Genomic DNA, 26,167 nt, shown 5'->3' on the forward strand with positions numbered 1-26,167 from the left:
ATTTGGAGATCAGAAAGGCAGACTTTGTGGCAAGGGGGTTTGATTTGTCAGCAAATTCTATTACCAAAAACTTAGCATAGTTGTCCGGCTTTTGGAAAATCGTCGTTGGCAACGGAGGAAAGGATACTTCGGTGCGGCGCCTTTTTGGGGGCCGATCTTTGGATTTAAAAAATTTGGATGCCATATAATATAGTATAAAAGCATGGAGAGGGGGGTACTTACTTCGCCAGCCTCACCCTGATAGCTGAAGAGGTCCCGGAGCTCCCTGCTTGGTAAACAGACAGGGAGCCCATCCGCCGGAGCTTGACCACGAAACCGCCGGCCACCGTTCGTGGTTTCTCACCCTCCACCTATAAACAGATCGCCACGGCTAAATACAGCTTATGTTTGGGGGCTCGGAGTCCGCGGTGTCGCCAATACCGTCACCAAGATTACTCGAGGTGCTCTGTGCGGGGAGGCAATTCTTTCCAAAAAGCGCTCTCGTCCCTTAAGGTACTCTTGAAAATGTTATAAAGATTCTCTTTGATGATTCCTATGTGCTTACTGATAACGGATGGGTGTAAACATGTCAAGGTCGCTCGAGAAATAGGTGTATCGTAGAGATGCCTTTTATTAGTGCGTTTGAAGATGTAGTGAACGTGATGCTGCTCTAATTGAAAATGGCAAGGTTGTGTAGACACGCGTTGTTTAGAGGAACCACTTATCGGACTAAACATGTAGACTTGATATTGGACAGATTAGAAACACACCGCTTGCCAAATTGAGGCCGGGATGGAGTATGGGGAATACAACTAGAATTGACTTGGGGGATGATTGACATGGTATGGTACGATATTCCAATCTCGGGGTAATAAGGCTTTAGAAGAATTTCGATACCAAACGCTACCCGTACTATTCGACTATTGCGACAGAATTTACACAACGTTTATATTTTCATACATTCTGTTGTGAACATTTATATGCGTTATAACACAACTCTTCGTCAAGTAACTCGCCTAAGAACGTGTGTCCGTCTTTGACAGGGGTAACTCTTGGACTGAGTAACACGGACAGATCCAGCCGGATAACTTGTTTTTTGGAAAAAAAGACACAAGAACTTTTTAACAATTGAACGTGAAAACTTATCCTCACCTCGTTTTTTAGGCGTGTTTTCAATAAGTTAAACTTGATTGAAACATGATTTAAACTTGATTAAAATACATGATTTAAAGCTTTTGTGACTGTAGTCGATATCAAACATACTCTCCGCACTTTTTGGGTGTTTCTTATCTTTGTCTTTTGCAATATGCCTGTACCGTCAGTAGTCTGAACATGTCATCTGTCTATGCTTTTTCGAAGAGAGATCCTTGGACGCATTGAGGTAAGTAACCACCACCGACGTAAGCCCCAGCAAAGGGCCCGTGAACTATTGCGTAGAATGGATGCCCCGTCTTTGGAATAGCGAGTTTCTGTGGAAAAATAATCGCTCTTGCCAACCTTCTTTTCTTACTGGGGCATGACTGCCACATCTTTGCACTGGTGAACTTCTAGGAAAAAAGAGCCGTTTTTGAGAACTTTGTTTTCTTACTAGAACATTGTCTTTTTTAGTGAGAGTAGCACAATAGAATTACGTAGGCCAAAAATGACGCTGGGTATCTGCGGGCCTACATCTTCAAGACAATAATTCAACCACCTGCTTTTGAGACATGACGAGATTGACGCTACCGTTTCTACAAAAACCCGCTCTAGCGCCAGACTTGGCGTAGTTCGTGGAGCTAGCAAGTCGAGTAGGATGAGAACGTTCAGTGTTCTATTTTTCCTGGCCCTGACAAGCCAGGCATACGGTATGTCTGTGCACGTATGCGCTGCCAATCGGATAGCATTTCGTTCAGTTTTCAACTCCGTTGCGTTCACTAATCACTTGGTCATTCTTAAAAAAAAAAAAGAACGGGAAACTTTTGATGTCGGTATGATGTGGGAGGACGTACGAAATTCTGCCGCTACGCGCCGCACGTTGAGACGTGTTACTCCTAATCTCCATTAAAACACATGGCGGGCGTCATTTTCAATTTGTGTTTCAGTGGACTGGAGTATTGTACGTAATTTGAAAACATAATTTAGCAATATTCATACAATTCCGGCTAAGACTGAACGCAAACTGCAAGCTTTCTTGAAGTACTGCGGGCATTGTGCTCAAAAACGTACTTTGAATAGCTTGAAGCCTTCGCTTCAAGCTAATCAAGGTTTGAAAATTCTTGAAAAATTTTAAAATTCTTCGAAAGATATTTTAAATTATGTTTTTTCCTGTTTTGTTCGGGACAAAAGGACGCCGAAGAAGTCGTGGAGTCGCCAGTGGGGATGAAGAATTTGAAAGCGGAAGCAACTCCTTCGGTACGGTAATGTATATAAAAAAACAATTACGTTACCCTCCTAAAAAATGGGTATAATTTTAGGGCGAAGCATCACGTTTAGCAAAGTACGCAAGACTTTCTTATTTGAAATAAAATTATTAGTTGTTTGCAAACACTGTAAGACCACGTTTTCGTTCACTAAAATATTTTTTCACAATGAGGTCACCAGAAACCTGTCATGGTCGAGCAATATGCTTTTATGTAGTCCATGTGAAATTTAAATGCCGATTTTTTCTCAGGCGAGAAACGCTCGAAAAGCAAGTACTCTGGAAACAGTTACTTGCCGGGAATGCTAGATGGGAGGAGACAGTTGATTGCATAGGTGTTCGTAGTCCACTCATGATTGTAGAACACAATGCAATGAATACTTGCTGGCTGAATCACTGGGACCCGTATGAAAAAGAATTCTGGTTTTATAAGAAAAGCAACGAATTACCTTCGAGAATTATTGTAAGGAGCTCAATGTAGACTTAGTTTCTACCTTTTTATGGCCATTACAGTAGGCTCTCGATAATTCAAAGTCATTTGATTGGAACTTTGAGTTGACTGAAAGTGACATAATGGTTCCGGCAGTTTTACATGCAATCCAATGGAAGAACTCGCTCGATAATTCGAACATAACATCGATTACATCGGGTAATTCGGAGGTATTTTGAATGACCGTCCTTCCGCGGTAAAACGCAAAATTATCAAGCGCCAAAACAGGGCTGTATTCTGTACCGACGTTGGCACCACCGCAACTCAGGCGGCACGCAGTTGCTTTAGCGGAGGGCCAGTTGAGCCACGCACCAGCATATGCATCTTTTTCTTTTGAGGTTCTCGACCTTCGTTTTGTTGTTTTGTCTAGCGTTTTTTGAACAGTCCGGGTGGTAGACGCTTGAGGCTTCGATTTTAGGAGAATTCTCAACTATTATAGAAACCTGTGTCGTATGGTCGACTTGGAGGCAAAAGTCGAGATTCTGAGCGGAATGAAGAAAGGAGACGTGTTTTGACTAATAACAATGCTGTTCGTGTACTCCTTGTTTAATTACAACCTCAGTTAATTCGAAGTTGGTTGGAGTCACCGTAGACTTCGTATTAACTTGAGCGGACTGTATTTAGGTACCCATGGTGCAAGCTGCGCACGTAAGAATGTAGAAACAAAGTCTTTCAAAAATAAATGCGTAAATTTTCAACAAAAAACACAGGATGTTGCATGCTTTTACTGTTTCGTGCCCACTAGTGCACCTTCCGCCCATTTAACATGTATGAACATGCTATATCACGCAATTTTTTAACACGAAAGCGTTTTATGCCGGGGTTCACCAAGATCTAACTCCCGTCATATGCGCCACGGTAATGACATCGGCAGAAAAACTTCGCGGCTCCGCCGGCATTTGAGTCACGAACTCTTTCGCGGTACGAAACGCGCTCCCGATTGCGCTATGAACTAACGCGTGAATAGAGTGACAAACGCGCCTTATATCTTTCCCTTCAGATGGTGCTGTCATCTAGCATAGCGAAGCGAAGTAGTGCATTATGACGCTAATGAGTGCGACAGTTGGCGCCTCGATGTCAGCGCCTGCTTGTACGGGGGACGCGCAGCGTAAGCTGCGGAGAAGCCGACTTGCTTATATCGCAATCGTTCATCGCGTGACACGGTCCGCTGCAGCTTTTGTGCGCTGCGCCTTTCGCTGCAGCGGACCATGGCTCACAAAACGATCTGCTTGCAACCCGTTTGGTTTCGCTCGCACGGACAGCTTGTGAGCGCCTGTGGTTTCAGTCGGGTTTACTCAACGCACCGGCGCGTGCACTCCAGTTGATGCGTATAACGGTGTCATACCGACGAAATATAAATAGCGATGTGCGAGTTGATATAGATGTACAATAAAAATTCAACTGCTCCTTTGAAGGCACATTACCCGTTCCTATGAAAGAGGAAACAACAACATTTTTATGTTTTTGCTAGATTCAACATATCACCAACAGCCCACACATTCCGCACTTTAAAATGTTGTGTTCAGGAACCTGCAGGGACAATTATTGGCAAACACAATCCAAACGCGTATAGCTTTTGTTTACGCGAAACCAATTATGTGTTTTAACAGTAATTTGGCTGCCTCCATCTAGTCCTTGTCAGTTACGCCTAAGATCAAAACGGGTTTCGTCGTGATTTTATGTCACGCACAACGATACTATCATTAAACACGCAGGATTGTTGAAACAGTGTTTTTGAGTTGGTGGATATTTCATCACAGCTTATACTGAAACAAAAAAGACGGGAAAAATTGCTAAAATATTTCATTTCCCCGGGACCTCCCAGTTATACAAAAGCATCAGCCGCAGCTCATAGGTCGGTTTTTACTGTTTTTGTGAACCTAACTATCGTACCGAGCCTGACTCCTCTTCATGAAGAATTAGAGTACGTGATTTTCGATTAGTACGTAGTTTCATATTAGGAAAAGCTCCTATCTCCTGGTACGGCAGTCGTGACTGTCGTGAATGTGTGCTTACCATTAAGGGAAACGCTTGCTGGAGATACTAAATTATCCTTCCAATTGCTTACCAAAACCTACAGGTATTTCAGTATAAGTGAATTTTGGGTTTAAACACAATTGGGTATGCTTAACTATATCTGCATAACCTAGCTCTGGTTTGGACCACTCTTCGGAAAACCTCCGTGTGCATTAAAGCATGCTTGCGTTGTGTCAGTGTGCATGGGTGTGTGTGTGTGTGTGTTCTTGATATACCTTGATGTTCTGCGCATTATTTCGATACATACGATATATATACTAAAATTATTACGAATTTCGTAGCTATATTTAACAGATTGTATGGTTGGCTCTGATTCCGTAGTGCTTTTGCGGGATTTGTACGCCCCTCGCTCAATGAAAGTGGCGTACCCTCTTTAAATTCTACCTCTAACGCATCACGGATCACCAGGTGGCGGAAACGCAGGTGACACTAGTAGGGTAATGTCGTTCGGTGCAGGTTCTTCGTTTGGAGGAAGTGGAGGTCTCAGCGGGGCCGGATCTTCGGGTTTTTCATCTTCCAGAGCCGGATTTGACGGTTTTCCAGGAAGCTGGCCCGGAACCGCTTACTATGGTAGGTGACAAATACTATTAATAACAATCAGCAAAGCTTACACTTTCTGCAATTACTACTTAGATAATTATTGCGTTTGCGTGGTCAGAAGGACATTTTTCCATGCTTAGCACTCCACAGGTTAGAATGATGTTTGTTTGCTTATTGCAGCCAATTTTACATGGCAGCATTTTGAAAGCCTCACTGGTGCGAATACATTTCCTGACAAAGTGAAATTTTGCGAATTCCTTCTATCGCAAAAGGAGGGGTGCTGGGTTTCTGGTGCATGTGTTAAGCCCTACAATCAATCAACCAAGCAAGTGCATGCTTAAGTACGTGTTTGAAGAAGATGGAATAGGAAGGACGGCGGGGGAACTGCGGCACCGCTGAATAACGCAACGAACAAGAGGCTGCCAATTCCGATGCTAAGCGGGCAGAGGTGACCACTGAGAATGGACGAACAAAAATTAATCATCGCTTGTGCCGCCCTGTGTCTTGTGTGTCGTGTTATTTGCGCTTATACTTTTAGAACAAGCATGCACCAACTTCCTCACCAACGTGATTCAGTGGGGAAGGTGCGCGGATGTTGCTCTTAAAGCGCATGCGAGTAGCGCAGATTGTCGAGCTTGTAAAGCCGTAGCAAAACGTGTGCGCCGCCAGATTGTCTGGTCTATGCCCGCAAATTTGGTTCTCGCCGTCCTTAGCATCCACGAAATGCATTTCTTTATTTTTAGCAAATGGGACCGTTTTTTGCTAACCCGATATTACCCGTTGCGCAAATATTTTTGCTTTACAGAAGGATTTGCAGCCGGTGATAGTTTCAACAGAGGCGGAAACTTTGCCCCAGGATCTGGCGGCGTTTCAGGTAACAACCGCAACCGCTCGAGAGCCAGCACAGTCAAAGATGGTTTAACTGGCCCTGATTGCCGCAAAGCTGTTCGTGGAACAGCGCGTATTTTCAGTTCAACTGCTAAAAAGCTCGGTAACAAACCTTATAGAAAACATAAAATTGAATGTAAGAGTCCGTGTTACAAAAAATCAGTTGACCTGAACAAGCGTCAGCGGAAACATACCATTAAATGTAAGAGTCAATGTTTGAGTAACCCTATATGCCTCGCTCTTTTGAAACCTCTGTATACATAACAATAGGAAAACTAAATCAATCTAATAAATACCTTACTACTAGTACGATAGTTGGCTATTTTCGCTTTGTTGTGGACTGTGTTGAAAGAGGCCAACACGACAATATACAAGATTGGTTGATTAAAAAGGCTGCGTTGTCCTGATAGAAACGATACTTATATTACCGTGGTGAACTGCAACGAAACAATGAAGATATGAGGGAAAACATGATGCCGTGGTGATTCGGCAATCCCATTCCGAATATTTCTTTATGTCATCAAACAATCTTGTCTGTGTGATTTGCGGCGGCCTGCCAAGGTAGACGCCAAACAATATGACTCTGCGTTTGTTGTTGGCCCTCTAGGTTTGCTTCATTAAATTATTAGAATGCTAACGTGCGGTTCACACGCTGATATCCATCGTTCAGGTCTGGCCCATAACACGTTACCCTTGCCCATTACGCGTGGCTGTACCACGAAAGTTTGAAGTTTTTTTTTGCATGTTTTGAGTTTTTTTAGATAAAAATTACCCAGCTTCACTCACTCAGTTAACTTCACTCAGCTTCACTCACTTAACAACAAAGCTGCCTGGCGTTCTCTAATCCCACAGCTAGGTTTTATAGAACTTCTCAAAGCCAGCAAATGGTTACCCGTTCCCGCCAGTTGAATTTTGCCGTGCTACACAGCTAGCGGAATCTGCTGAAATGTTTTGTTAGTCTTGAACTTGGTATGCTGCTGCAAGGGGGCGCCATGAGGCTTGGTCTATTTTATAGTCAAAAAATTTTTTCAAAGCGTATTTTTATTTGCTATCAAAAAATTAGGCAGGCTCGTGTTTTCAATCAATGAACCAATGAATCAAATCTCTTATGTGTTGATGTCTTGCATCAAATATGACTGTTTTCGTTTTTCTCAACAGTGCAGAAAAGTATAAACATTGCCGATAGAATAAGTCGTTTAGAAATGCTTTGCCTATATAGCCATCCCGTTTTATATTAACTTGCTGTACGTCTTCTTGGCGCCTTCTTTCCTCCTCACTAAGCTATGGCCTCGCTACATTGCTGACCCTGTGTTACCACCCCAAATCCCATGAAAGCCGTGACCAAAAACTGCTTCGCGTTGTAAACATCTTTCGGGGCTGGAATAGAGTTGAGAAACTCATCCGAGGTTGGAACTCTATAATTGAATGAAGTTGAATGAATGAATGTTGCATTCAAGGCCACTTTATATAACACGGCTTTCTACGCACCGCCGCAATGAGTTGTTAGACATTTTAAAGAAGGTAGTATTTGTAAAGCAGGCATCTTAGCAGCAGCTCAATAAACAAAACAACTTGCATCTTCGGTAGCAAACATGAATGACGAACATTGACCAGCGATTGGAACGCTCTCGTCAAGCAGGCATTGTTTTAGTGCATAAATTCGGTGAAAAGTATTCGTCTTTTCTTTCCTGTGGCTGTACAGCCAGTGTTGCTGTACTCTCAACACACATTGAAACGCAATCAACGGAGCGGGTAGACTTCAGTATATGCTGCTCATCCCAGCGCGAGCAGTAGCAATACGTCGGCGGCTGCCGACCATTGAATGTCAGCTGGGCTGCGCTGTGACCTTACGTGCACGTCGGTGGGCCGGCCTCCACCACCGTTGCTAAGGCATGGTTCACTGGCCTCTAGGACATGGGGTAAAATCCAAGCGACTTTTTCCACACGACTACAAATGCGCCAAATGCTAGCGGTGTTTCTTCTAAGGTTTTTTCACCTCCATGGTGGTTTCCCTATAGCACGGAAACAGAAACTTCCACAATCGCGTGGCTTCTTCAAACCCAACAGCGGCGGATTGGGTGACTGTTGATGACTGTGAATGAGCGAAACACCTAAGAAAAAATTGGAGTTCAGGGAGTCATGAGCGAAGCTTAATCCTCCAGATGTGAACCCAGAAAACGTCTGGTACCATGCCACTGACTTTCAAGCAAGAGCATTTTGCCCAAATGGTCAAATAAACACGCATGCAGTTTTGCGCGCTGAAGAAAGCGCTACCCGCCCCGCTTCGGCCACATACGTAACTAATTCGCGGCGGCAAATGCTTCTGCAATAAAAGTGACTGATCGCTCGTTTCTTACAAAAGAAGGGTTACGAAGAAGGGGGTAAGTGTGTAGAGTGAGAGCGTGCAGTCACGAAATTGGGTCCAGAATAATAGTGACGCCTGCATAAAATTTGTGTGCTCTTCACTCCTACTAGAATCACTCGAATCACCACCACCCCTCCTGTTGTACAGGCTGGACACACGTATACGTTGGCGCCGCCATTATAGGTCACTCGCTCGGCGCGGCAGCAAATCACTTCAGCAAGACCGCACAATAATTTTCGCTGCAACGCGGTCCACTCGTAAACTTGGTATGATCTTATCAACTTCGCGTTGCTGGATTTGTGGCAAAAGATATTAACTACAGGTTGGGAACTTCGAACCAAAAGTGGAGGCATGAGACCGTTCAAACGATGTCTCTACCCTCTATGGTGGTGCTGATCTCGAGGTACCCTAACTCCTACAGCGGTGCTGCGCCGAGCGACATCAGTTTTCTACTGTGGGCTCACTGCACGCTCTACCCTCAAAACCAAGCATTCGCGCCACCTGTTTTCTTAACTGCGTACAACTACGTCAAAATTTGTGGCTACGGTTGCATGTTTGCATCGTGTCCGAGACGCGAAACTCTCCTTTGGGACAACCACCGTTCGTGCTCGCGAGAAATAAAATTTGCCCACACCGTTCACCTGAATACTGTGTACGTCGTGTGCTAAAACGATTCGATGGTAATTTACTCTGACAAAGTATAATGGCTCGTAATATTTTTTTTGTACTGCCCAGGAGTACTGCCAACCGACGCTGGTATAAGCAGTGGCAGCAGCGCAGCTTCGGGTTCCATCGGATATGCTGGTAGTAGCGGAGGCAACACGGCAGTCAGCTTTCCTGAGGGCGATTTGGGGAACTCAGTTGGCCTCGCAAGAGGCGTTGGAGCTGGTACGTATTTCCTTCCACTGATACGGGATAGGTAAATAAAACTACCCGCCACTATGCCTAATCTCACCACCTATAATATAATCAGTGAATGTGCGTCACCCCACCGGAACGTCCACAAAACATTGTGAAAACAAAAGCGAAAAATAAATCAGCTGCAAGAAAGGCGATTCGCTTCAAATAGTGCATTTATAATAGTGGTTTTACCCTGTAGAAGCCCTAACCGCGTTGACTACGACATTGCCTTTTGAGTGCTATGGCAGAGGGTGGGTAGTGAGTATTTTATTTGAGGGTGGGTATGTTAATTTCTATTTGTTCTATATCATATGCCATGATAGCCTCAGTATATCTTGTTTATTACTATAGTTGCTTCCCCGCAGAGTTTTGGTGTTTTTCATCATATTTTGGAAATCAGTGGCAACTTCATAGTGTAATAGTTTTTAACATGTTTGTGGCTTCAATACAGATTTTGAGTCGAACACTGGACAGTTTATCACGGCAAAACGTACTAAATAAGCATGTCCACCGCTCTAACCGGACTAATTTTTTTACCTGTCTTACTTTCGATTTTACTTTCTGCAAACGTTATTTGTATCGACGTTGAGCCGGACAGTGGAATGTTTGTGTACGCACTCGAGCTATCGCAAGATTCTGTACCCGCCTAAGTACAATCCCGGTCTTTCTTGTATACCTCCTAGGGTATTTGAAAGGTCGCCTTAAACACTCATGTTTCTTCCACAGGGCGTGTAAGGAACCTGCTGTCCCACCTCCGTGGCTTGGAGGTAGAAAAATTGGTATTGCTTCGAACAGCCTGGGGTCAGGCCCCTGTAATTATAGCAATTTCTTGCGAGAAGCCTAATCTGTATTTATGATAAAGAATATTTTATTGATTGCACGCCTTCTTTAAAATAACGGTGGTTTGGGGGAGGGTTCATTTATCATTTACCTTCCCGCTGTAAAGGCTGGGGTCGTTCTTACAACAAAACAGAATATTGCCATCTCATTGAAAAAATGAGGGCACAGTGAAGTAATAAATATTTCAAACAATCATCATATATTCCTAATAAAATTACTACTTCTTACCGGCAAACTTGTACGCTGTGCTTCCTGAGAAAATTGATATTTCCGGCGGCTGTTTAAAGCGAAAATTTCTCGGTCTTATGATTGTAGGGTGGTAGGAGGAGGTCGTAAGCAGAACTAACTGTAGGAAAGCAAACTCTGTAGAAAGGGAAGGCACATATAATTATGATGATAATTCTGAAGAAGAAACAAGAAAAAATACTTCCTGTGGTCAGAATCAAACATGCGCCCCTCGCGTTATGAAGCCGACGCCTATACGATTGCGCGATTATCACTTTCGGGTCGCTCAGCCTTTCTTTGGGCTCGTTGTGTGGCCGTTGGCTTTGCACCTTCTCAGTTAGGATTTTCGATGACAACAATGGTCTAACGGCAGCCATGAGGGGGGTGGGTGTCGAGGGGACGGCGCAGCTTTCTCGTGAAGGATTCGTTTGCTGTCGACTGAGTATGGACTTTCATTCGCAGGCAGCTTCCACTTTGATCGTTGACGCTGGAAGTTTGGCTCTTAGGTTGTTTCATCTTCAGCATGGAAGCGATGACTTTAACCGCTTCGGCTTTGGCTTGGTCACTTCGCCATTAGATTTTCGCACGCAACAAAACTTCGCGTTTCAGCTATCGTCGCCGTTAAACGGAGGGGCTCCCAATTATTGTGAACATACCAAAACAACTCCAACCTTTTTGACTGCGGCGTTTGAACATAACTTATTTTACTTATTTTATAAATGTTAGCTAACAACGCATTGGTGCCTAGCTGTACCTCATCGGGTAGACCTTCAAAAATGTTTTACTCAGTGCGACCGGAATACCCTTTGCCTCCCAGGTGCCATCGGAGCTGGAGTCCCATCTGGTGGTAACGCTGGTACTTACGGAAACGGTCCGGGAGTCGGCTCATTGGGAGACAGATTTGCGGGAACTGTTGGTGGCGACAGTGGCATTGCTGCAGGTACGTATTGCGTACAAACTGGATAGTCCGCTATAAATACTTTCTTTAACATTCCAGTTCGGTGTGGGGCCTAACGGTGAAAACGTTGCGAGAAACGTTTTTGCCTTTCAACCCAGTCAGTCTACGATGCCATCATGCAAGTGGTTTTAGAGGGAGGGCAACAAGGTTCGTTCCTAGGCGATATTTTAGCGGAAATAAAAGAACTGCGGACCAAGAGATAGACATTCCTTTTTCACGCAAGCATGTTTTCACTAACAGGTTTTAAGCAGGCAGCCTGAAGGCAAACGTTTTTGAGTCCCCTAAATCCCCACGTATATATTATTACCAGCGATGACATTCTTTAGGTGGGAAAAAAGAGATCGCAAATGTGTGATCGTGCTGCTCACCTCTCCGCTAGCTCATCCTGCGCAAACCGTGTTTCCGCACCTTGGCTTTATACTTTACAGATAATAATTGATAGATTTTATTTGCTTATTACCTACATTACCTCACCCACTTTTCATGGGCCTTATTTTTTGTACTAGAGTACAAGTTGCAAGGACAAATGCAGCTTACAGCTCCAGTGAAGCGAACTGAGCTAAGCGTTACAAGCCAATTACTTTGCGCTAGTGTAGAGACACATTGACTTCGACTTTTTACAAACTGACACAGCAAAGCAACGAAATAAAGCCACCTGAGTGAATGAATTGCGACATCCCGCCTGCGGCCGGCCTACTGACTGTCGCATAATAGACGAGCCGCAGTAGGCGCAGTCAAGCTATGACTACAAGAGTAAGCGTCATCCGAAACGTTCAAAAAAATCGGCAAGGGGATGCAGAGGTTAGGAAGGCACTGACAAATTAATTTTGCTAGTAAATTAAAGTCCCACCAAGAGTGGTCGAAACTTGGCCTAGAGACTCCGGACCACAATTCGCGCAAGGACTCCCGCCATGTTTGCAAACCACTTCACTGTCCCCCTAACGTAATTCGACTTCCATACACACGGTGATATGTATGGTACAACGTCACCGGTGGTCGGCATATGTTTACGGTCATTGCTATTGTTTACGGTCATTGCTATTGTTAAGAGTGCATATTTATGCTCTCTGACAAGAAAATCCGCTCTCCGTCACAATGGAATACTTGAAAAATTTGGCCGGTACTCGCATCCCTCAGCCAACAACATGACCGACACTTCTCACGCAGGTGTCTTCGTGCGCTAAACCATCGAATACGTGCTCAGGCGTAACACAGACCAATTAAAAAGTACAGCCGAAATATAAATAAAAATTTGATAATTAGGATTTACAAGAAGAGGAAAAAAATAAATCGCGAAGTTTCGTCTCGGGGTTGCGGTATGGAACCCGATAGGCTTTCATCGATCCGCCGTCCCACCACCGTAGGGTTCGGTGGCTGGGACATTTTGAGCAACACTTTTTTATAAGGGTGGTGTAACTCCACTGCACTGTTGCCCTTCGGGCCAGAATCGCGCTCTTATTTAACATGATCAGTTCCTTCAAACAGTTCTACAATCATCGAAGAACCACGCGTAGACTTCCTGGCTTTATACATTCGCTCTGGTGAGACCGGTATCACGCATAGTCTTGCGCAGGATCGAAAAGCGGCACATTAAAACAGCATAATTTCTGATTTGTATAAAAACTTAGGCTTCCAGGTGGAAAGGGCGAAATTATCCGAATGCTTTAAAGGCGACTTGTGTCCTCCCGCAAAGCCACCCAAATTATAAATGTATCAGAGGGCCAGATTGAGCAAGTGAATGTTAGCAGATTTCAGTCACTGTTGCTGAAGATCTGCACGTGTCCACGCGGCGGGAAAGAACTTGCCTACGTTTGTAGGAGGACGAGGAATAAGCATTTCTTGAACTGCGTTTGCCCCGTAAGCTTCCTGCGTTGGAAGCTTCTTTTATCCCAGGGGCCTTGGTCCTTGGCAGCACGGCGGGCCTTGTATACTGTTCGTTGCTGGTCTTGAGGGCATCAGCTCCTCAGCTGGTCTTCCCCTGCTCCAGGATGGGGCTTGGTCGGGGCTAATGATGGTGATTGTCGGAGCTCCCCTAGCGTATGGTAAGGAGTTGGGAGTGGGGCAGTGTTGAAACGTCACCGTGTGTGTCGTTGGGTTGATGGCACAGAGTAGTGTTCCGTGGGCATAGCTGTTAGTTTGCAGCTGTGTGAGGGTAATGTCGTCCTGCAGTGAGGTCATGCGGTGCTGTAGTCGGTAATGGGCGAGGACATCCGTGTATCATCTTGGAATTTCGTCGCTGGAGGTCATCGATCGGTCTGCAACGAGGGCAGGCCCGAAAGGTGTACTCGCAGGTGCATGCATGGGCTGCTTCCTACCCTAAGAGGGATGTCTGATCCGAAGTCCAGATTGTGTGAAGTTCGTGTGGGCTTTGTAGTCTGATGAGGATGCGAATAGCTTGACCAGAAACACGAGCTGATGATGATGATGATTTCTATTGGTTTCCCCTTTGTATCGGGGTGATGACATGTCATCTGACCAAAAAGGACTAATATACCTATGTTTTACACTTTTGGTTCAATACTAGCGCTGCTTAGGGCAGGCACAAAAAACTTATTAGGCACAAAATACTTTTGTTTTCCTGTTACAGGTGGTAACTGTCCTAGGCAATATTCCCCTCTCTGCTTTTCGTCCACCAGCATTCTAATCTTCTTTTCGTTCCCTCGACAGCCTTGAAATTAACTTCCTCTGTGATACCCTTAAATCCTAGGGCTTCTGTGATACCCTTAAATACTAGCTATGGCGGTATGGTGGTGTTTATTGTTGTTGAAGTTCCCCCCGTGGTAGCCTGGCTGGATAGGCCGGCAATTCCGCCACCTGACCTCATCCTAATTGTCAATATTAGGGTTCTTTCACCGCGAGTCTGCCAGTTTCTTCTCCTGAAGGAAGCGCAGTATAAGGCGCGACACTTCTCTGCCCATCATCCGGTGTCCCATTGGGAAGACGATCCGGTGCAGGGTGTTGTGTTGGGCTGCCATCGTTCAAATGGTTGACAGCATTGCAGTGCGTCCGACTTCATGCTCTGGGCAACACATTACACAGTGGTGTACATCCCCTGTCACTGGACATAACGATCCAAGGAGATCTCACGCGGCCCTCCTTGAATATTCGTGCTGAGGTCGTTGCTGAGGCCGTTCGGATAAGCTAGAGCAAAGTTGCATCCGATCCCGAAAGTCCCTTTGTGACGTAAGGCTAATGACTTGAAATGTTCGACGACTCTTCGAAGACTGTTCGACAACTGTTCGAAGACAAGGCTGAAGAACACGAAATGTTCGGCGACTGTTCCGCTGAAGTCGTTCCCGTATCAGCTACATGTTCCTCACATGATATATAAAATAAACACGCCAGAGACAGCAGCCAGAATTTTTGTGTTTGAACACATGGAGAACTCTTACCCGAATCACATTCAGATTTTTACGAATGGCTCATTGAATCCGCAGAGACGGTGGAAGCGTCAGTACAACGCTGTATGTCATTCCCCAGGTCTCGTAGGCTGCGTGACTGGACCTTGTAGTGTCCTCCACCGAAACCGAGTGTATTGCTATCCCGGCTGATTTGAGGAAACTTAAGTCATACATGCAGCAGGAAGTTGTAATTCTAGTTTCTGGTATTAGTTCTTGTTATTGTCAAAAAGCATGTTAGCGGAATCATAACGTGTAGTTTACAATGTCCAGAATATTCCTGCCCTGGAGAAAGATTGACTTGAATAAACACACACTATACAGGTAATTCTGACCAGGGCCAATATCAATCATGTTGTTATATATCTCTACCAATATCATCTGACTATGGTGTTAGCCACACAGCTTACCTGCACAAACAACCAGAACATACACACTGAGCTAGCCAACCAAAGTTACTACAAAACATTTCAAAGGTTTGCCTTATGGAATTGAGGAGGGAGATGGGAAGGAGCAGTCCCTTGACCAATATCCTACCCTGGTCTCAAACTTGGCTGATATTCTTTGTGATGCCTTTTCCGTGCGGGTTTATTTTTCTTGCCCGTGTATATGATTGCAACGCACGGAAAACTCTTGAGTTCCTGTGTATTGAAACAGAAATTAAACGTACCAAACCGCATGCCTTGGACGTGGGCATTGCCATTATCAGGCCACATTAAGTAACCCCCTTTATGTTTATTGTTACCTTTCCTTCACCTTCTTCCTGTGATTATCTTTACGTTTAGTAGAGGAGGTTTATAGGTTGGGAGAAGAAATTTTAATTGAGTAACAGGAAGCAACATTTTAAACTGCTTGGTCAATAGCGTAGTCATATAGTCGAAACTCGATTTAACTAAACCCAATTTACAAATGTCCGGATTGAATGAAAATATCATGATACCCCCCTCAGAGGCCTATTGAGCCCAATGCCTTGGCAAACTCGAAATTGCGAAACCAATAACAAGATCTGTCTCTGTTGAACGAGAGTTTTGTAACAAAATTTAGCTCAAAAAGTGTGAATATTCGATCTAATTGGTTCAGAATGCCTCACAAGTGACTCATGGTGCGCCAAAGATAATATTGCGGAGCATCTTTGTCCCTCTTTTACAAAATTTCACGGTGCAAAACGAGAGTTCTAATTTCGAGTTGAGTTCACCAGATGGGCCCATGGCAAAACGAAGTTTCGGTCGGGCTTTACAGGGCGTACTTTGTGTTGTTCGTTCACATGGTTCTGCGGGTAGTTCCCCTGCTTTCGCACTTCTTTTACCTCGTTCACTATTTGAACCCATGTTGTTTTCCCAAAGTTCAAGTTGTTAAGCCTACCGCCCGTCTAGCATGCCTACTCGTGTGCGCGGAAGTGCTGCGTGCAAGCAAGTGCACCACTAAGCCTTGTGACGAGCGTGTCGAACATGGAGCCCGCCGATCCCGTGCATCAGCGTCAAGGTGCCTGGGGTAACCTTCGTTCAGTAGACGGAGTGCCCGTCGGGATAAGCTCCTCTGACTACGTGAGCGCCGACGCAGACGCAATCACTACAGACGTTTTGGAGGACGGAGATATCTTGAGGCTTGTAAGAAGCGCGGAAAAAGGGACAGCTGAAGACGCTGACGAAGACGCTGAAGATATCCAAAGTGCTGCACCAACACCAGATCAAGTTATGGATGCCCTTGATGTACTGCGGATGTTTGCCGGAATGCACGAGAGGCACTGACTGCACTACAAACTTAGGAGACATACTTGCCGCCCTTCTTACAAAAAGCAAGCAAGAAAAGAGCAAAGACTTCTTTGGTGGACAACAAATCTGGAGTTCCCGGGCGCGTTCTTCTTGAGTTAAATAATATCGTGGTCTCTTTTCATACGCACGGGCCACAATTTTCTTTTCGGAGCATTAACGCTTCGCAGTTATAAAACCCCATAAGGTTAATGCATGCCTAACAGCATGTAGTCGAATGTACCGAATTAGGCGACCAAGAAACGCCTAACTCGATTTACCGAAGTCCTCGGTTCAACAAAATAATTCGCGACTCCCATAAATTTTGGTAATTGTAGTTTTCACTGTATAACCGAAAGATTTGGAGAATGTACCAGGTGTAACTCGCGGCAGAAGGCAGGGTGCGATGAGGCAGAGGACGAAGATTAGGTGTGCGTCCGACCGAACGAGGAAGTTAATTGAAAATAGGTGACAGACCGTGTACAATCGCCTTTTAGGATATGTGCTGAAAGTGAACCGGCAGAATAGGCGGCAGAAGAACGGGAACGAGAAAAGCAGCCTGAGATGAACAAAATAAGAACTTGATTTGTGGGTAACGAAACCGGAGTGGATTTGAAGGAGCCATGGTTCGGAAGGCTGCCTGCTACAATGTGGTAGACGTGGTCTCCCGAGGCCATCGTCAGGGCGGCAGGAGACCCAGCCAAGCTGTATTAGAAGCCTTTTGTACTAGCAGATCGTCGACCGCGCATTAAATCGTCAGCGTCGACTGTAGAACGTTGTGTACCCCGTGTCCACCACCAAGATGTTGCCGAGAAGCGGGAATGTGCCAGCATCGACTTCATCGAATGCGCCACACCACGTGAAGCGTTTAATCTACCACGGGTGTGCTTTCTAGACTGAACTACGAACGGTTGCCAGTTTTTTTCGCCATTCCGCAACAGCATGTCCTTAGGATGGACTTAAGTGTCGCGTTCACATTGTGACAGTAACATACATCTTATTACCTCGTCCCGTCTCTATAAATTGCCGTCTCCGTGTTATACGCCTGTCTCCAGCACCTGTCTTGTTTTGGCAACGCGAGTGTCGAGTACTACCCACCTATACAGTCACACAGGTATATGACAGGAGCATAATCATAAAAAAACACATACTAAGTATGGCCGCTCTTTTATAATTTCACTTTGTGTACTGTGCAGGACTTGGTAGTGGAGCTGCTCGCCCGGGGCTAGGATCTCTTAGAGGAATTGGAGGAAGTGCTCTGGAATCGAGAGAAGCTGACCTAGCCGCAAGAAGGCGTGAGTATTTTCACAGACATCTTTTATCAAACTATTTTTCCGACTGGGTAACCAACTAAATATGCATACATAAAACGCGCTAACACCCAGGAAAGAGTAAGTAAAAGAGCAAGTGTGCGCGCGAAAGCGTACGCTTGCTTGTGCGTTTGTGCGTGTGCGTGAGCGTGCGTGTGGGCTTTGAAAACTGAGTGTGAAAGTTATGCTAGCCCGCAAAGTTGCTCTTTCCGTTCTTTACAACTGTGGCCCTCGAGCTAGGGCCGGAGGGATTTCATGTATTTTTGTCTTTGCCAACGCCTACTGTGTTATGCCCTAAACAAGGAGCGTTGTGCACGCTAAAGATACCGGAGCTAGTTTCCAACTGACTCTTTTATGATTGCCCGCCAACGCGTTGGGTCACTGTATTGCTTGGATTAAAAAAAGGAGAACGCCTGAGCACTTCCACCCTACCCTGTCATGACGTACACTTTGAAAATTGAGAAGTTTTTTACACATTGATTTACTCGCATAGGAGAAACAAAAACTTGGCAGATAACACCACAAGAACGTCATTAGCTTTATACCACCTGAGCGAGCCAACACAAAGTGAAACAAATTAGTCTATTAGCTCGTCGTTTCATTTGACACACGCACACGCACACACGCACACGCGCACACACGCGCACGCACACGCACACACACGCACACACACACGCACACGCATACTCACACGCACGCACGCAAATACACATACACACACACAAACGCACGCATGCACGCGGAAACACGCACGCAAGCAAACACACACACACACACACACACACACACACACACACACGCATGCACGCGCACACACGCACGCAAGAAAACACACGCACACATACACGCTCGTGTGCGCACACGCGCAAGCACGCGCACACACACACACACACACACACACACACACACACAGACACACACACACACACACACACACACACACACGCATGGCGTAGATGACCCGCAAGTAAATCTGAGAGGTGTCGGCTGTATGCAGCGCTGTCTGACAAAAGGGGAGAAAGGTCAAATTGCATGCTAGTTAGATCGCGTCGGTAGCGACCGGATTGAGCCGCTGGGAGAGACCGTGCGGCACAAGTGAAACATCGCTACGGACACTAAGGTCGGAAAAGGACGAATCACTATTCGTAATAGGATCATCAAAAACCCAGCCATGAAATGTTTAAGAATTTGCTCATGATTTGATCACACCGGAAAAACCGTCGGACGTACCACTTCCAACTTATGTATGGTATTACCGAAAGGATTCCTAAGTATGCTTCTTTGAACCTTCCTAGATGCGATATTCCTTGAGCAAGAATCAACTTTTGTGACACGAGCAATGAGCAAAAGTATATGCGAAGAATTACATGTCAGTAAATATACTTATGCAATGTCTGGTCTTGCGCAGCATCACGAAGAGCCAGCCGAGATGAAAAAATATTCATCTTTGATACTTACAGCATACGAACGGGGGCAAGCAAGAAAAACGCAGTACAAGCGCACCTTTAACACCCCATGTATTTTCATACCGAACGGTCGCAAGGTGTGTACAGTGATTCACTTGGAAATATTCTATGCGCTGTGACGTTGCCGAGCGGTAGAAGGATCATGAAGAATATTATATTAAGTAGATTTCAGGTGCTTTGAGGAAAGTTATATCTTCTTCTGAATTTTGGCGGTATTATGTAGCAAAGAACTCTTTCAATAACGTTTTTCCTTGCATTAAATTGTGACCACAATATTTTAATAGAGACGGTGTGATGCGTTACATCATAAAATTTTGCGTTTTCTTTACCCTGCATTTCCGAAGGACGTGCAAAGATTGTCGGTGCCGTGGTTGGAACTGCTCTCGGTGGCGCCTTACTTGGTGGCCTAATCGGCGGACTGGGACGCCTGGCCCGTACTGGGCGTCTAAGGCACAGCGGATACATCAGCGGCTCTGGCTCAACCGGCTATGAACGATCTGGTAGGTTGCAATAAGAAATGTCTAAACTATATGCAAAGCACTTAACTACGTCTTGCGAAAAACTACGGTGCCCAGACAGATAAAACAAATGCGGCGGGAAGCGCTAACACTGTTTAGTTCCAATACCGAATGGAGCTCTAAAATTTAGTCGTCAGTTGTGAATTATGCCACAGAAAAACTCTAGTATCTAGAAAACTTACCTCCGCCATACAGGTTTTTTGTAGTCATCACACAGTGAACGCTACTAATCCTGTTGCCATTGCTGGTATATAAACAGTTCTAACTAGAAAAACGTTGTGAGGCCTCATGAGTAGAATATCTAAATTATAATTTATTTGTCATAACCAGAGTGAACTGCTGGAAAAACACGCCTTCTCCAAAAATTCGAACCCGTCCTAAGAACAGGTAAAAACGCTCCAAAACCCCACTTTATTACGGCTCTCCTGGCCGGGAAAACGGTTCAACACGTTACACTAGCTCTACATAATATTACGGGGCAGTGAATGTTGTAAGCACATAATTTAAAGGCGTCCATTCTTGCTCAAGGCGAATTGTTCCTTCGGTGACGCATACGTTATATTTTTAAAGGTTTACTTTACTGATACTGTGGCATAGATATACGTTTTTTCATGCATTCAATAGTCCGTCATTTTCGAAATAACTGCAGTTGTAGCCACCAAATTGCTATTGCAGGTGACGGATATGGCTACCGCAGCCGGTATAGGAGCGGTGCCTTCTACCGCGGCTACCGCCGCGGATGTACGACTTGCCAGTATCAGCGACGCCCATGCTTTGGTCTTCAGTGTAACTAAGTGTTATTTACACCTTTGGCGTTTGTGATGGTTTGTTCAAATAAATGAGTTTTGGTGATCCTGGATAGAGAAGCACTTATTCGCCGAGATACTGAATGAAGTATTGCCCCTGATTAAAAAGTTGCTGTCAAAATTTATTAATTCGCTTTGTGGCATATAAAATTTGCATACAAACAAAAATAAAAAGCTTCAACCGTAGAAACGATACCATGAAACTTCTATGGTAATTTCGGCACGCGCAATGTTATAAAATTCGCGTCCATAGAGTACGTGTACGCACTCCTAATACGCACGTGGAAAGCTAGGTAGGAGTCAGGGGAGAAGGGAGGCGGAACAATAATATTGCCCTAACGTTGGCGCTTTCCCGCCGTCGGCTTTCTGAACCACGAGTTCCGCATTTCTCTCACACTTCCAAGTCAGAAACGGTGGTAACTACTTGTCTCTTCCGCTAACTGCGGAGCTCCTTCAACCAGTGTGCCGTCTCTATACCGAGAGCCGTGGCAAAGAATGATGATGGTTGCGTGGCAGACCCGCGAGAAAGGCCCGAATAAGTTTCCGACGTGCGGTTGATTGCTCACAGTGATGCCTGACCTAAATATGCACAGTCACGTTCGCCACAACCATGCTGAGCTCGGTGTCTGTGTCCAACCTTTAGTACGCCCGAAGAACAACCAGCATTGATGTTGAGTTGGTCGACTCAGATATACCGTCCATACGAAAAAATGTCCGGGCACTTCTGCTCGTTTCTGTACAATTACACCCGGCACTCACACTTCAAGTGGTGTGCACTTTGGCAGCTAATTTATAACAAAGCGTTCCGCAACGTTCAACTTTTTGTGCCTAAAACAAGGTTGTCGAACCCGAACCAAAATCCAAACAAGACACACGACCTGCGTCAGCATTGGAACAGGGCGGAAGCTAAAGCACAAAAATGATTACAAAGAGCTCTCAATTCCACCTGGGCGCAACGGAACACCGAAGTTGTGGTTACTTGTACACGGAACAGCGCGTCGACCATGCGCTGTTGGCGGTGTCCACTCCAGGTCATTCGGGTCTTTTCTCTCTGTACGAGCCACCTTGCCATAACACACATTTTCTCGTAATTGTTGCAAAAATATCAGCTCCATAGGCCACGGCGCACTTCTTATGCTTTGAAATCACATACCAATAGAGACCACCAAAATGCTGCTCCGCATTCTGCGCCTCCAGGCGAGAGAAGTAGAAACAATCAAAGTGCGAAGCTCAGCGCGCCGTGAACAGAAATTAAAATGGTTGCAGCGCAGAAACGACGACGGACGAGTAAGGAACAGACGGGACGAGCGCTCGTCCCGTCTGTTCCTTACTCGTCCGTCGTCGTTTCTGCGCTGCAACCATTTTAACTATGTACCAACAAGCCCAACTGGTTCTCAAAGAACAGAAAGTAAAGCGGTTAAACCGAAGGCACCCCGCGCCTTTTAAAGTGACCGGAAACGTGGTCGCATGCTTCTTTCTTTGCGACAAATACACAGGGGCGCGCGCTATAAAGGCGTCGCCGCCAAAGGGCGCGCTCTTTCTCAGTATTTGCTGTTTAGGGGCGAAAGCTACTAAACGTGTCCCTATTAAAGGGAGTTCTCAAGCCTGCTACAGAAGCCGGATTCCGCTCAGACCGGTGTTTTAGCGCTATGCATCATTGAAGGTTTTCACACTATTGTGCTTTATGCTCGGTCGTGACCTGTGGAAACTGCTCCTCATAATCATAAATTCTGGACGCGTACGTTAATGCACGTCGCGTGCATAGTTCAAGACTCCGCATGGGGAATGTCCCAGTCAGTCTGTGGAACCTGAAGGTAGTAGAAACAGTAGATTTGCCCATTTTATGAATTGCTGTTCTTTCCACTAGTCCAGGAACAACAAAGCAACGAGCTTCTTCACAGTGCACCAGTGAGAGCCTTCACCGTCAAATTGCTACTTGCTGCTATGAATAATTGGTTTAAAGAGGTCATTCAGTTCTAAAGACTAAAAATATCACAATTGTACTTTTGTAAATTCAATACAAACAAAATGGCGCGTCCTTTAACATGCACATCGTACAAATATGAGAAACGTAATGGCTGTCACATGACGTGTGCACGTTCACAGCAAGACACTAGCCACGTGAACAGCACAGGGCTGCGACATGCTAAAGCACGTGCACACCGAAAAGGTAGGCGGAGGTAATCAGACGAGATGGCCAAGCTATGTAGCTTGGCTGGTGGGTCTGTCAACGTGCTTCTAGAAGGTAAGTGCCAAACCTGGTTTTTTGGCGCCTCCTGTATTCTTACATGGAAAGGGGAAAAGCTGCAGGTGACGACGGTATAACCGTAGATCGTTTAAAGGAAAGACAACATATTGGACTTGAAAAGCTTGCTGCACTATTTCCCGAATACGTAAGGACTGAAAAAGTGTCGATAGCCTGGAAAAATGAAGGAAGATCCCACTAACGCGTAAGACTTGAAGGAAGTGAAGCTATACGCAAGCTTCATGATCACCACGACGGTTTATGCCACCGATTGGCGCCTATTTGCTTCTTTGCTGCCGCAACGACCTTTACTCCATCATTGTTGCTATAAGTGTGAGCTTCCCTCACTTTTTCAGTATGTGGTAATCATTTGCCATCACCTTGGAGAGGCATGCGCTATTACGGGTCTTTCTCGACCTAAGCAATTGTTGTGACGATTGCGGCGAACGCTAGGTCTATTTTGGGGGAAGGGGGGGGGCATATTGGCAAATATCCCAACTGGGTATGTTTGGCTTACAAACGTGCGCCGCTGACTCCAGGCATTGTCGTGAGGGAAGCACACTCGAGAGCGCGCTATGCGATTTCTTCGTCTTTTTAACTGGGGACGCGAAAAAGTGCGATCTGGTAAAAAGCTTTGCTCTTAAAAAGGTCGACATTATTCTGATCAATAATAAGCGAGATACCTACCAAGGACCTTAAGAATTACAGACCCATCAGCCTGCTCTCAGTTGCTAGCAAGATGGATTTTGGGATTGGGAAAGACTTTATTGACAAAGATCCCTTAGTAGGCGGCAGCCGATCTACGGCTCCGCCTCAACGCGGCCTAACGTTACATCTCCTTTCGCAGCCCTACTGAGCACTAGGTCCTTTTCGGAGCCCGTGCCTTTCAATCGCGGTGAAGATCTGTTGGATAGCCCACTCTTCGTCCGACTTGCTGGCCGACTCGATGGCCCCTTGAAGTTTCGCTGCACACATCTTGAAATTGGCACTCTGCGGTTCGGCGGCACAGTCCCACATAACGTGCCACCAGTTGGCCGGTTCTTTCTTACACACACTGCACAGGGCAACGGGGGTATTCGTTCGGGAACATCCGATGTTACACTGCAGGTGATGTGACCGACGCTGTCTGGAGTCTTAGCTAAACCGCTTCCCCGCGACCCAGCGACCGCATGTTCTTCGGTGTTAGGCCATAGCCTCTGGCTCTGTCCTTAGTCTCCGACCACCATTGGCACTTGGAACCACTCTCTACATTGGGAGCGCGGTGTTTAATAGTTTATTAGCGCGCGCCTCCTTGTAGGGCGTCTGGTTGTGGTTGGGTGTATTCGAAGATCATTCACCCGCGTGCACCGGGATCTACATGACTTCCACTGCATTTTCTTCCTGTGCAACCACTCGTTCGATTATCTTGGCTGCCTTGTCACTGATCCGGCCGTTCGCCAAGTTTCGGACGGCTTCTAGTGAATCGCTCAGGCCGGGGTCACACCACGGCTCGGCCACGGCTAAGGCGATGGCAATCTCCTGTGCTTCGGTTGCATTAACACACCGCATACTCGCTGACGTGGACGCTTCCCCCGTTCTCGCACTGGTGGTAACCGCTGCGTACTTGCCCTTTCCATAGTCTGCTGCATCTACGTAGCTTGTTCTCGGGTCTCCACTGTACTGCTCAAACTTCATTTAAATGTCAGCGATGTGACCGTGTGTTTCCCCTTTTTTGGTGTGCCGCCATTGATGTAACATCGCTTCTCAGGTGGCGGAGCAGACATTCATTATTAGTTTTGTTTGTAGTTCACAATTGCGCTGGCGTTCATATTGAGTAGTCATCAAGAGTGACCAAGATAAGAATTTTATGCCCGTAATTGCACGCACTCACACAACTTTCTAACTTTGCTGTATAATACTAAAGGATGTTTCCTTGAACTGTTCAGTGTTCGTCAAAGTGTTTAGAGACTGGTGGAACTTTTATTGCTAAGGCTTTCTTTTTTTGTTTTCGCTATTCTTGAAAACGATGTTCATTGAAACACGTGAAATCTTGATTTGATTTGATTGATTGTAGGTTTTAACTCACCGACGCGACGCAGGCGATGAGGCGCGCCGTAGTGGAGGGCTCCGGATTAATTTTGACCAACTGGGGGTCTTTAACGTGCGCCGAAATCTCGTACACACGGGCATTTTTGCTTTTCGCCTCCATCAGAAAAGTGACCGCCGCGGCCAGGAATCGAGCCCACGACCTCGTGCTCAGCGGCGCAACGCCTTAGCCACTGAGCCACTGCGGCGGGTCACATGGAATCTTAATAAGCGAGTCTAAATACCCACTCTTTGTATCGACTGCTTCGATTAGGTACATTTTTACGATCCTGGTATGACGTTATCATTCGTAATTTTACCTCCTTTGCGACAGGGTTTACCTATGTGTGATGTTCTGTGTTGCCAAGGGGGGAGGAGGAGCTAACGCGCCTAAGCTACACATGGGCTATAAATCACGCTGTAGTGGAGGGCTTCGAGTTACTTTCGGTGATATACAAATATTCAATGTGCCTGGATTAGCTTTCTCATCCTATATATTGCCTCATAGTAAACCAAAACTTAGAAAATTGGCGCAGCTTTCAGTAGTGGTGCAAGAACAGAGAAACCGCAGAGCTAGTGGCCTGTCCCCCTTTGTCGAAGGCCCGGCAGTTCCACCTCACATGGATTTCAGAGCTTGCCGCTGAAAGTTCTCCATAAATGACAGGCCCCGATCGTTTTGCCTGGAGCCTTTCACATCTCTTCTAAAGTGCACCATGTTAGCACACGCTAGAAGGCGCGGCAACCGGCTAGGCGAACTCGGCATCTGTGCGCCCCACTTCACGCGGGAACGCCCGTGAACTGGCAAGTAGACGACCTCGCGAGAGATTATGCAACGAACGCTGGGCAAAGTGTTCTCGAAGGTCCTGGAAAAGTCTGCAAGGGGGCTATCCTACGTGGGCGTGCTTCACATCCGCTCCACCAAGAAGCTGCAAGGCGACGAAACCAGTACCAATCGACCGGTATTGTCAACGCGATACCCGGGAGTACCAGGT

The 26,167-nt window shown here is 45.8% G+C and overlaps 1 protein-coding gene across 3 annotated transcripts; it reads left to right on the forward strand.

Annotated features, from left to right (window-relative positions):
* Positions 1 to 1,693: 1,693 nt before the first annotated feature.
* On the forward strand, positions 1,694 to 20,913 carry LOC144141486 (uncharacterized). 3 transcript variants are annotated; one of them, XM_077673042.1, is made up of 9 exons: positions 1,699 to 1,823; positions 2,305 to 2,370; positions 5,361 to 5,474; positions 6,250 to 6,318; positions 9,433 to 9,585; positions 11,480 to 11,602; positions 17,963 to 18,061; positions 19,887 to 20,042; positions 20,736 to 20,913. In XM_077673042.1, exons 1-9 carry the CDS (start codon positions 1,772 to 1,774, stop codon positions 20,852 to 20,854), a joined length of 951 nt encoding a protein of 316 aa, XP_077529168.1. In that variant the 5' UTR covers positions 1,699 to 1,771; the 3' UTR covers positions 20,855 to 20,913. The 3 variants fall into 3 exon arrangements, with proteins under 3 accessions (XP_077529169.1, XP_077529170.1, XP_077529168.1); XM_077673043.1 differs by lacking the exon at positions 6,250 to 6,318 and having other exon boundaries at positions 1,694 to 1,823; XM_077673044.1 differs by lacking the exon at positions 9,433 to 9,585 and having other exon boundaries at positions 1,697 to 1,823.
* The last annotated feature ends 5,254 nt before the right edge of the window (positions 20,914 to 26,167 follow it).

The sequence above is a fragment of the Haemaphysalis longicornis genome, unplaced genomic scaffold (assembly GCF_048455015.1).
Source record: "Haemaphysalis longicornis isolate Haplotype H1 unplaced genomic scaffold, Haemaphysalis longicornis Haplotype H1 scaffold_6, whole genome shotgun sequence".
Classification (NCBI taxonomy): Eukaryota; Metazoa; Arthropoda; class Arachnida; order Ixodida; family Ixodidae; genus Haemaphysalis; species Haemaphysalis longicornis.

Bases quoted from the DNA above. Each gene is read 5' to 3' on its own strand.
- LOC144141486 (XM_077673042.1), top strand. From the start codon at position 1,772: ATGAGAACGTTCAGTGTTCTATTTTTCCTGGCCCTGACAAGCCAGGCA. The intron at 5,475-6,249 runs GTAGGTGACAAA...TTTGCTTTACAG, and splicing joins GCCCGGAACCGCTTACTATG to AAGGATTTGCAGCCGGTGAT. The intron at 11,603-17,962 runs GTACGTATTGCG...TGTACTGTGCAG, and splicing joins CGACAGTGGCATTGCTGCAG to GACTTGGTAGTGGAGCTGCT.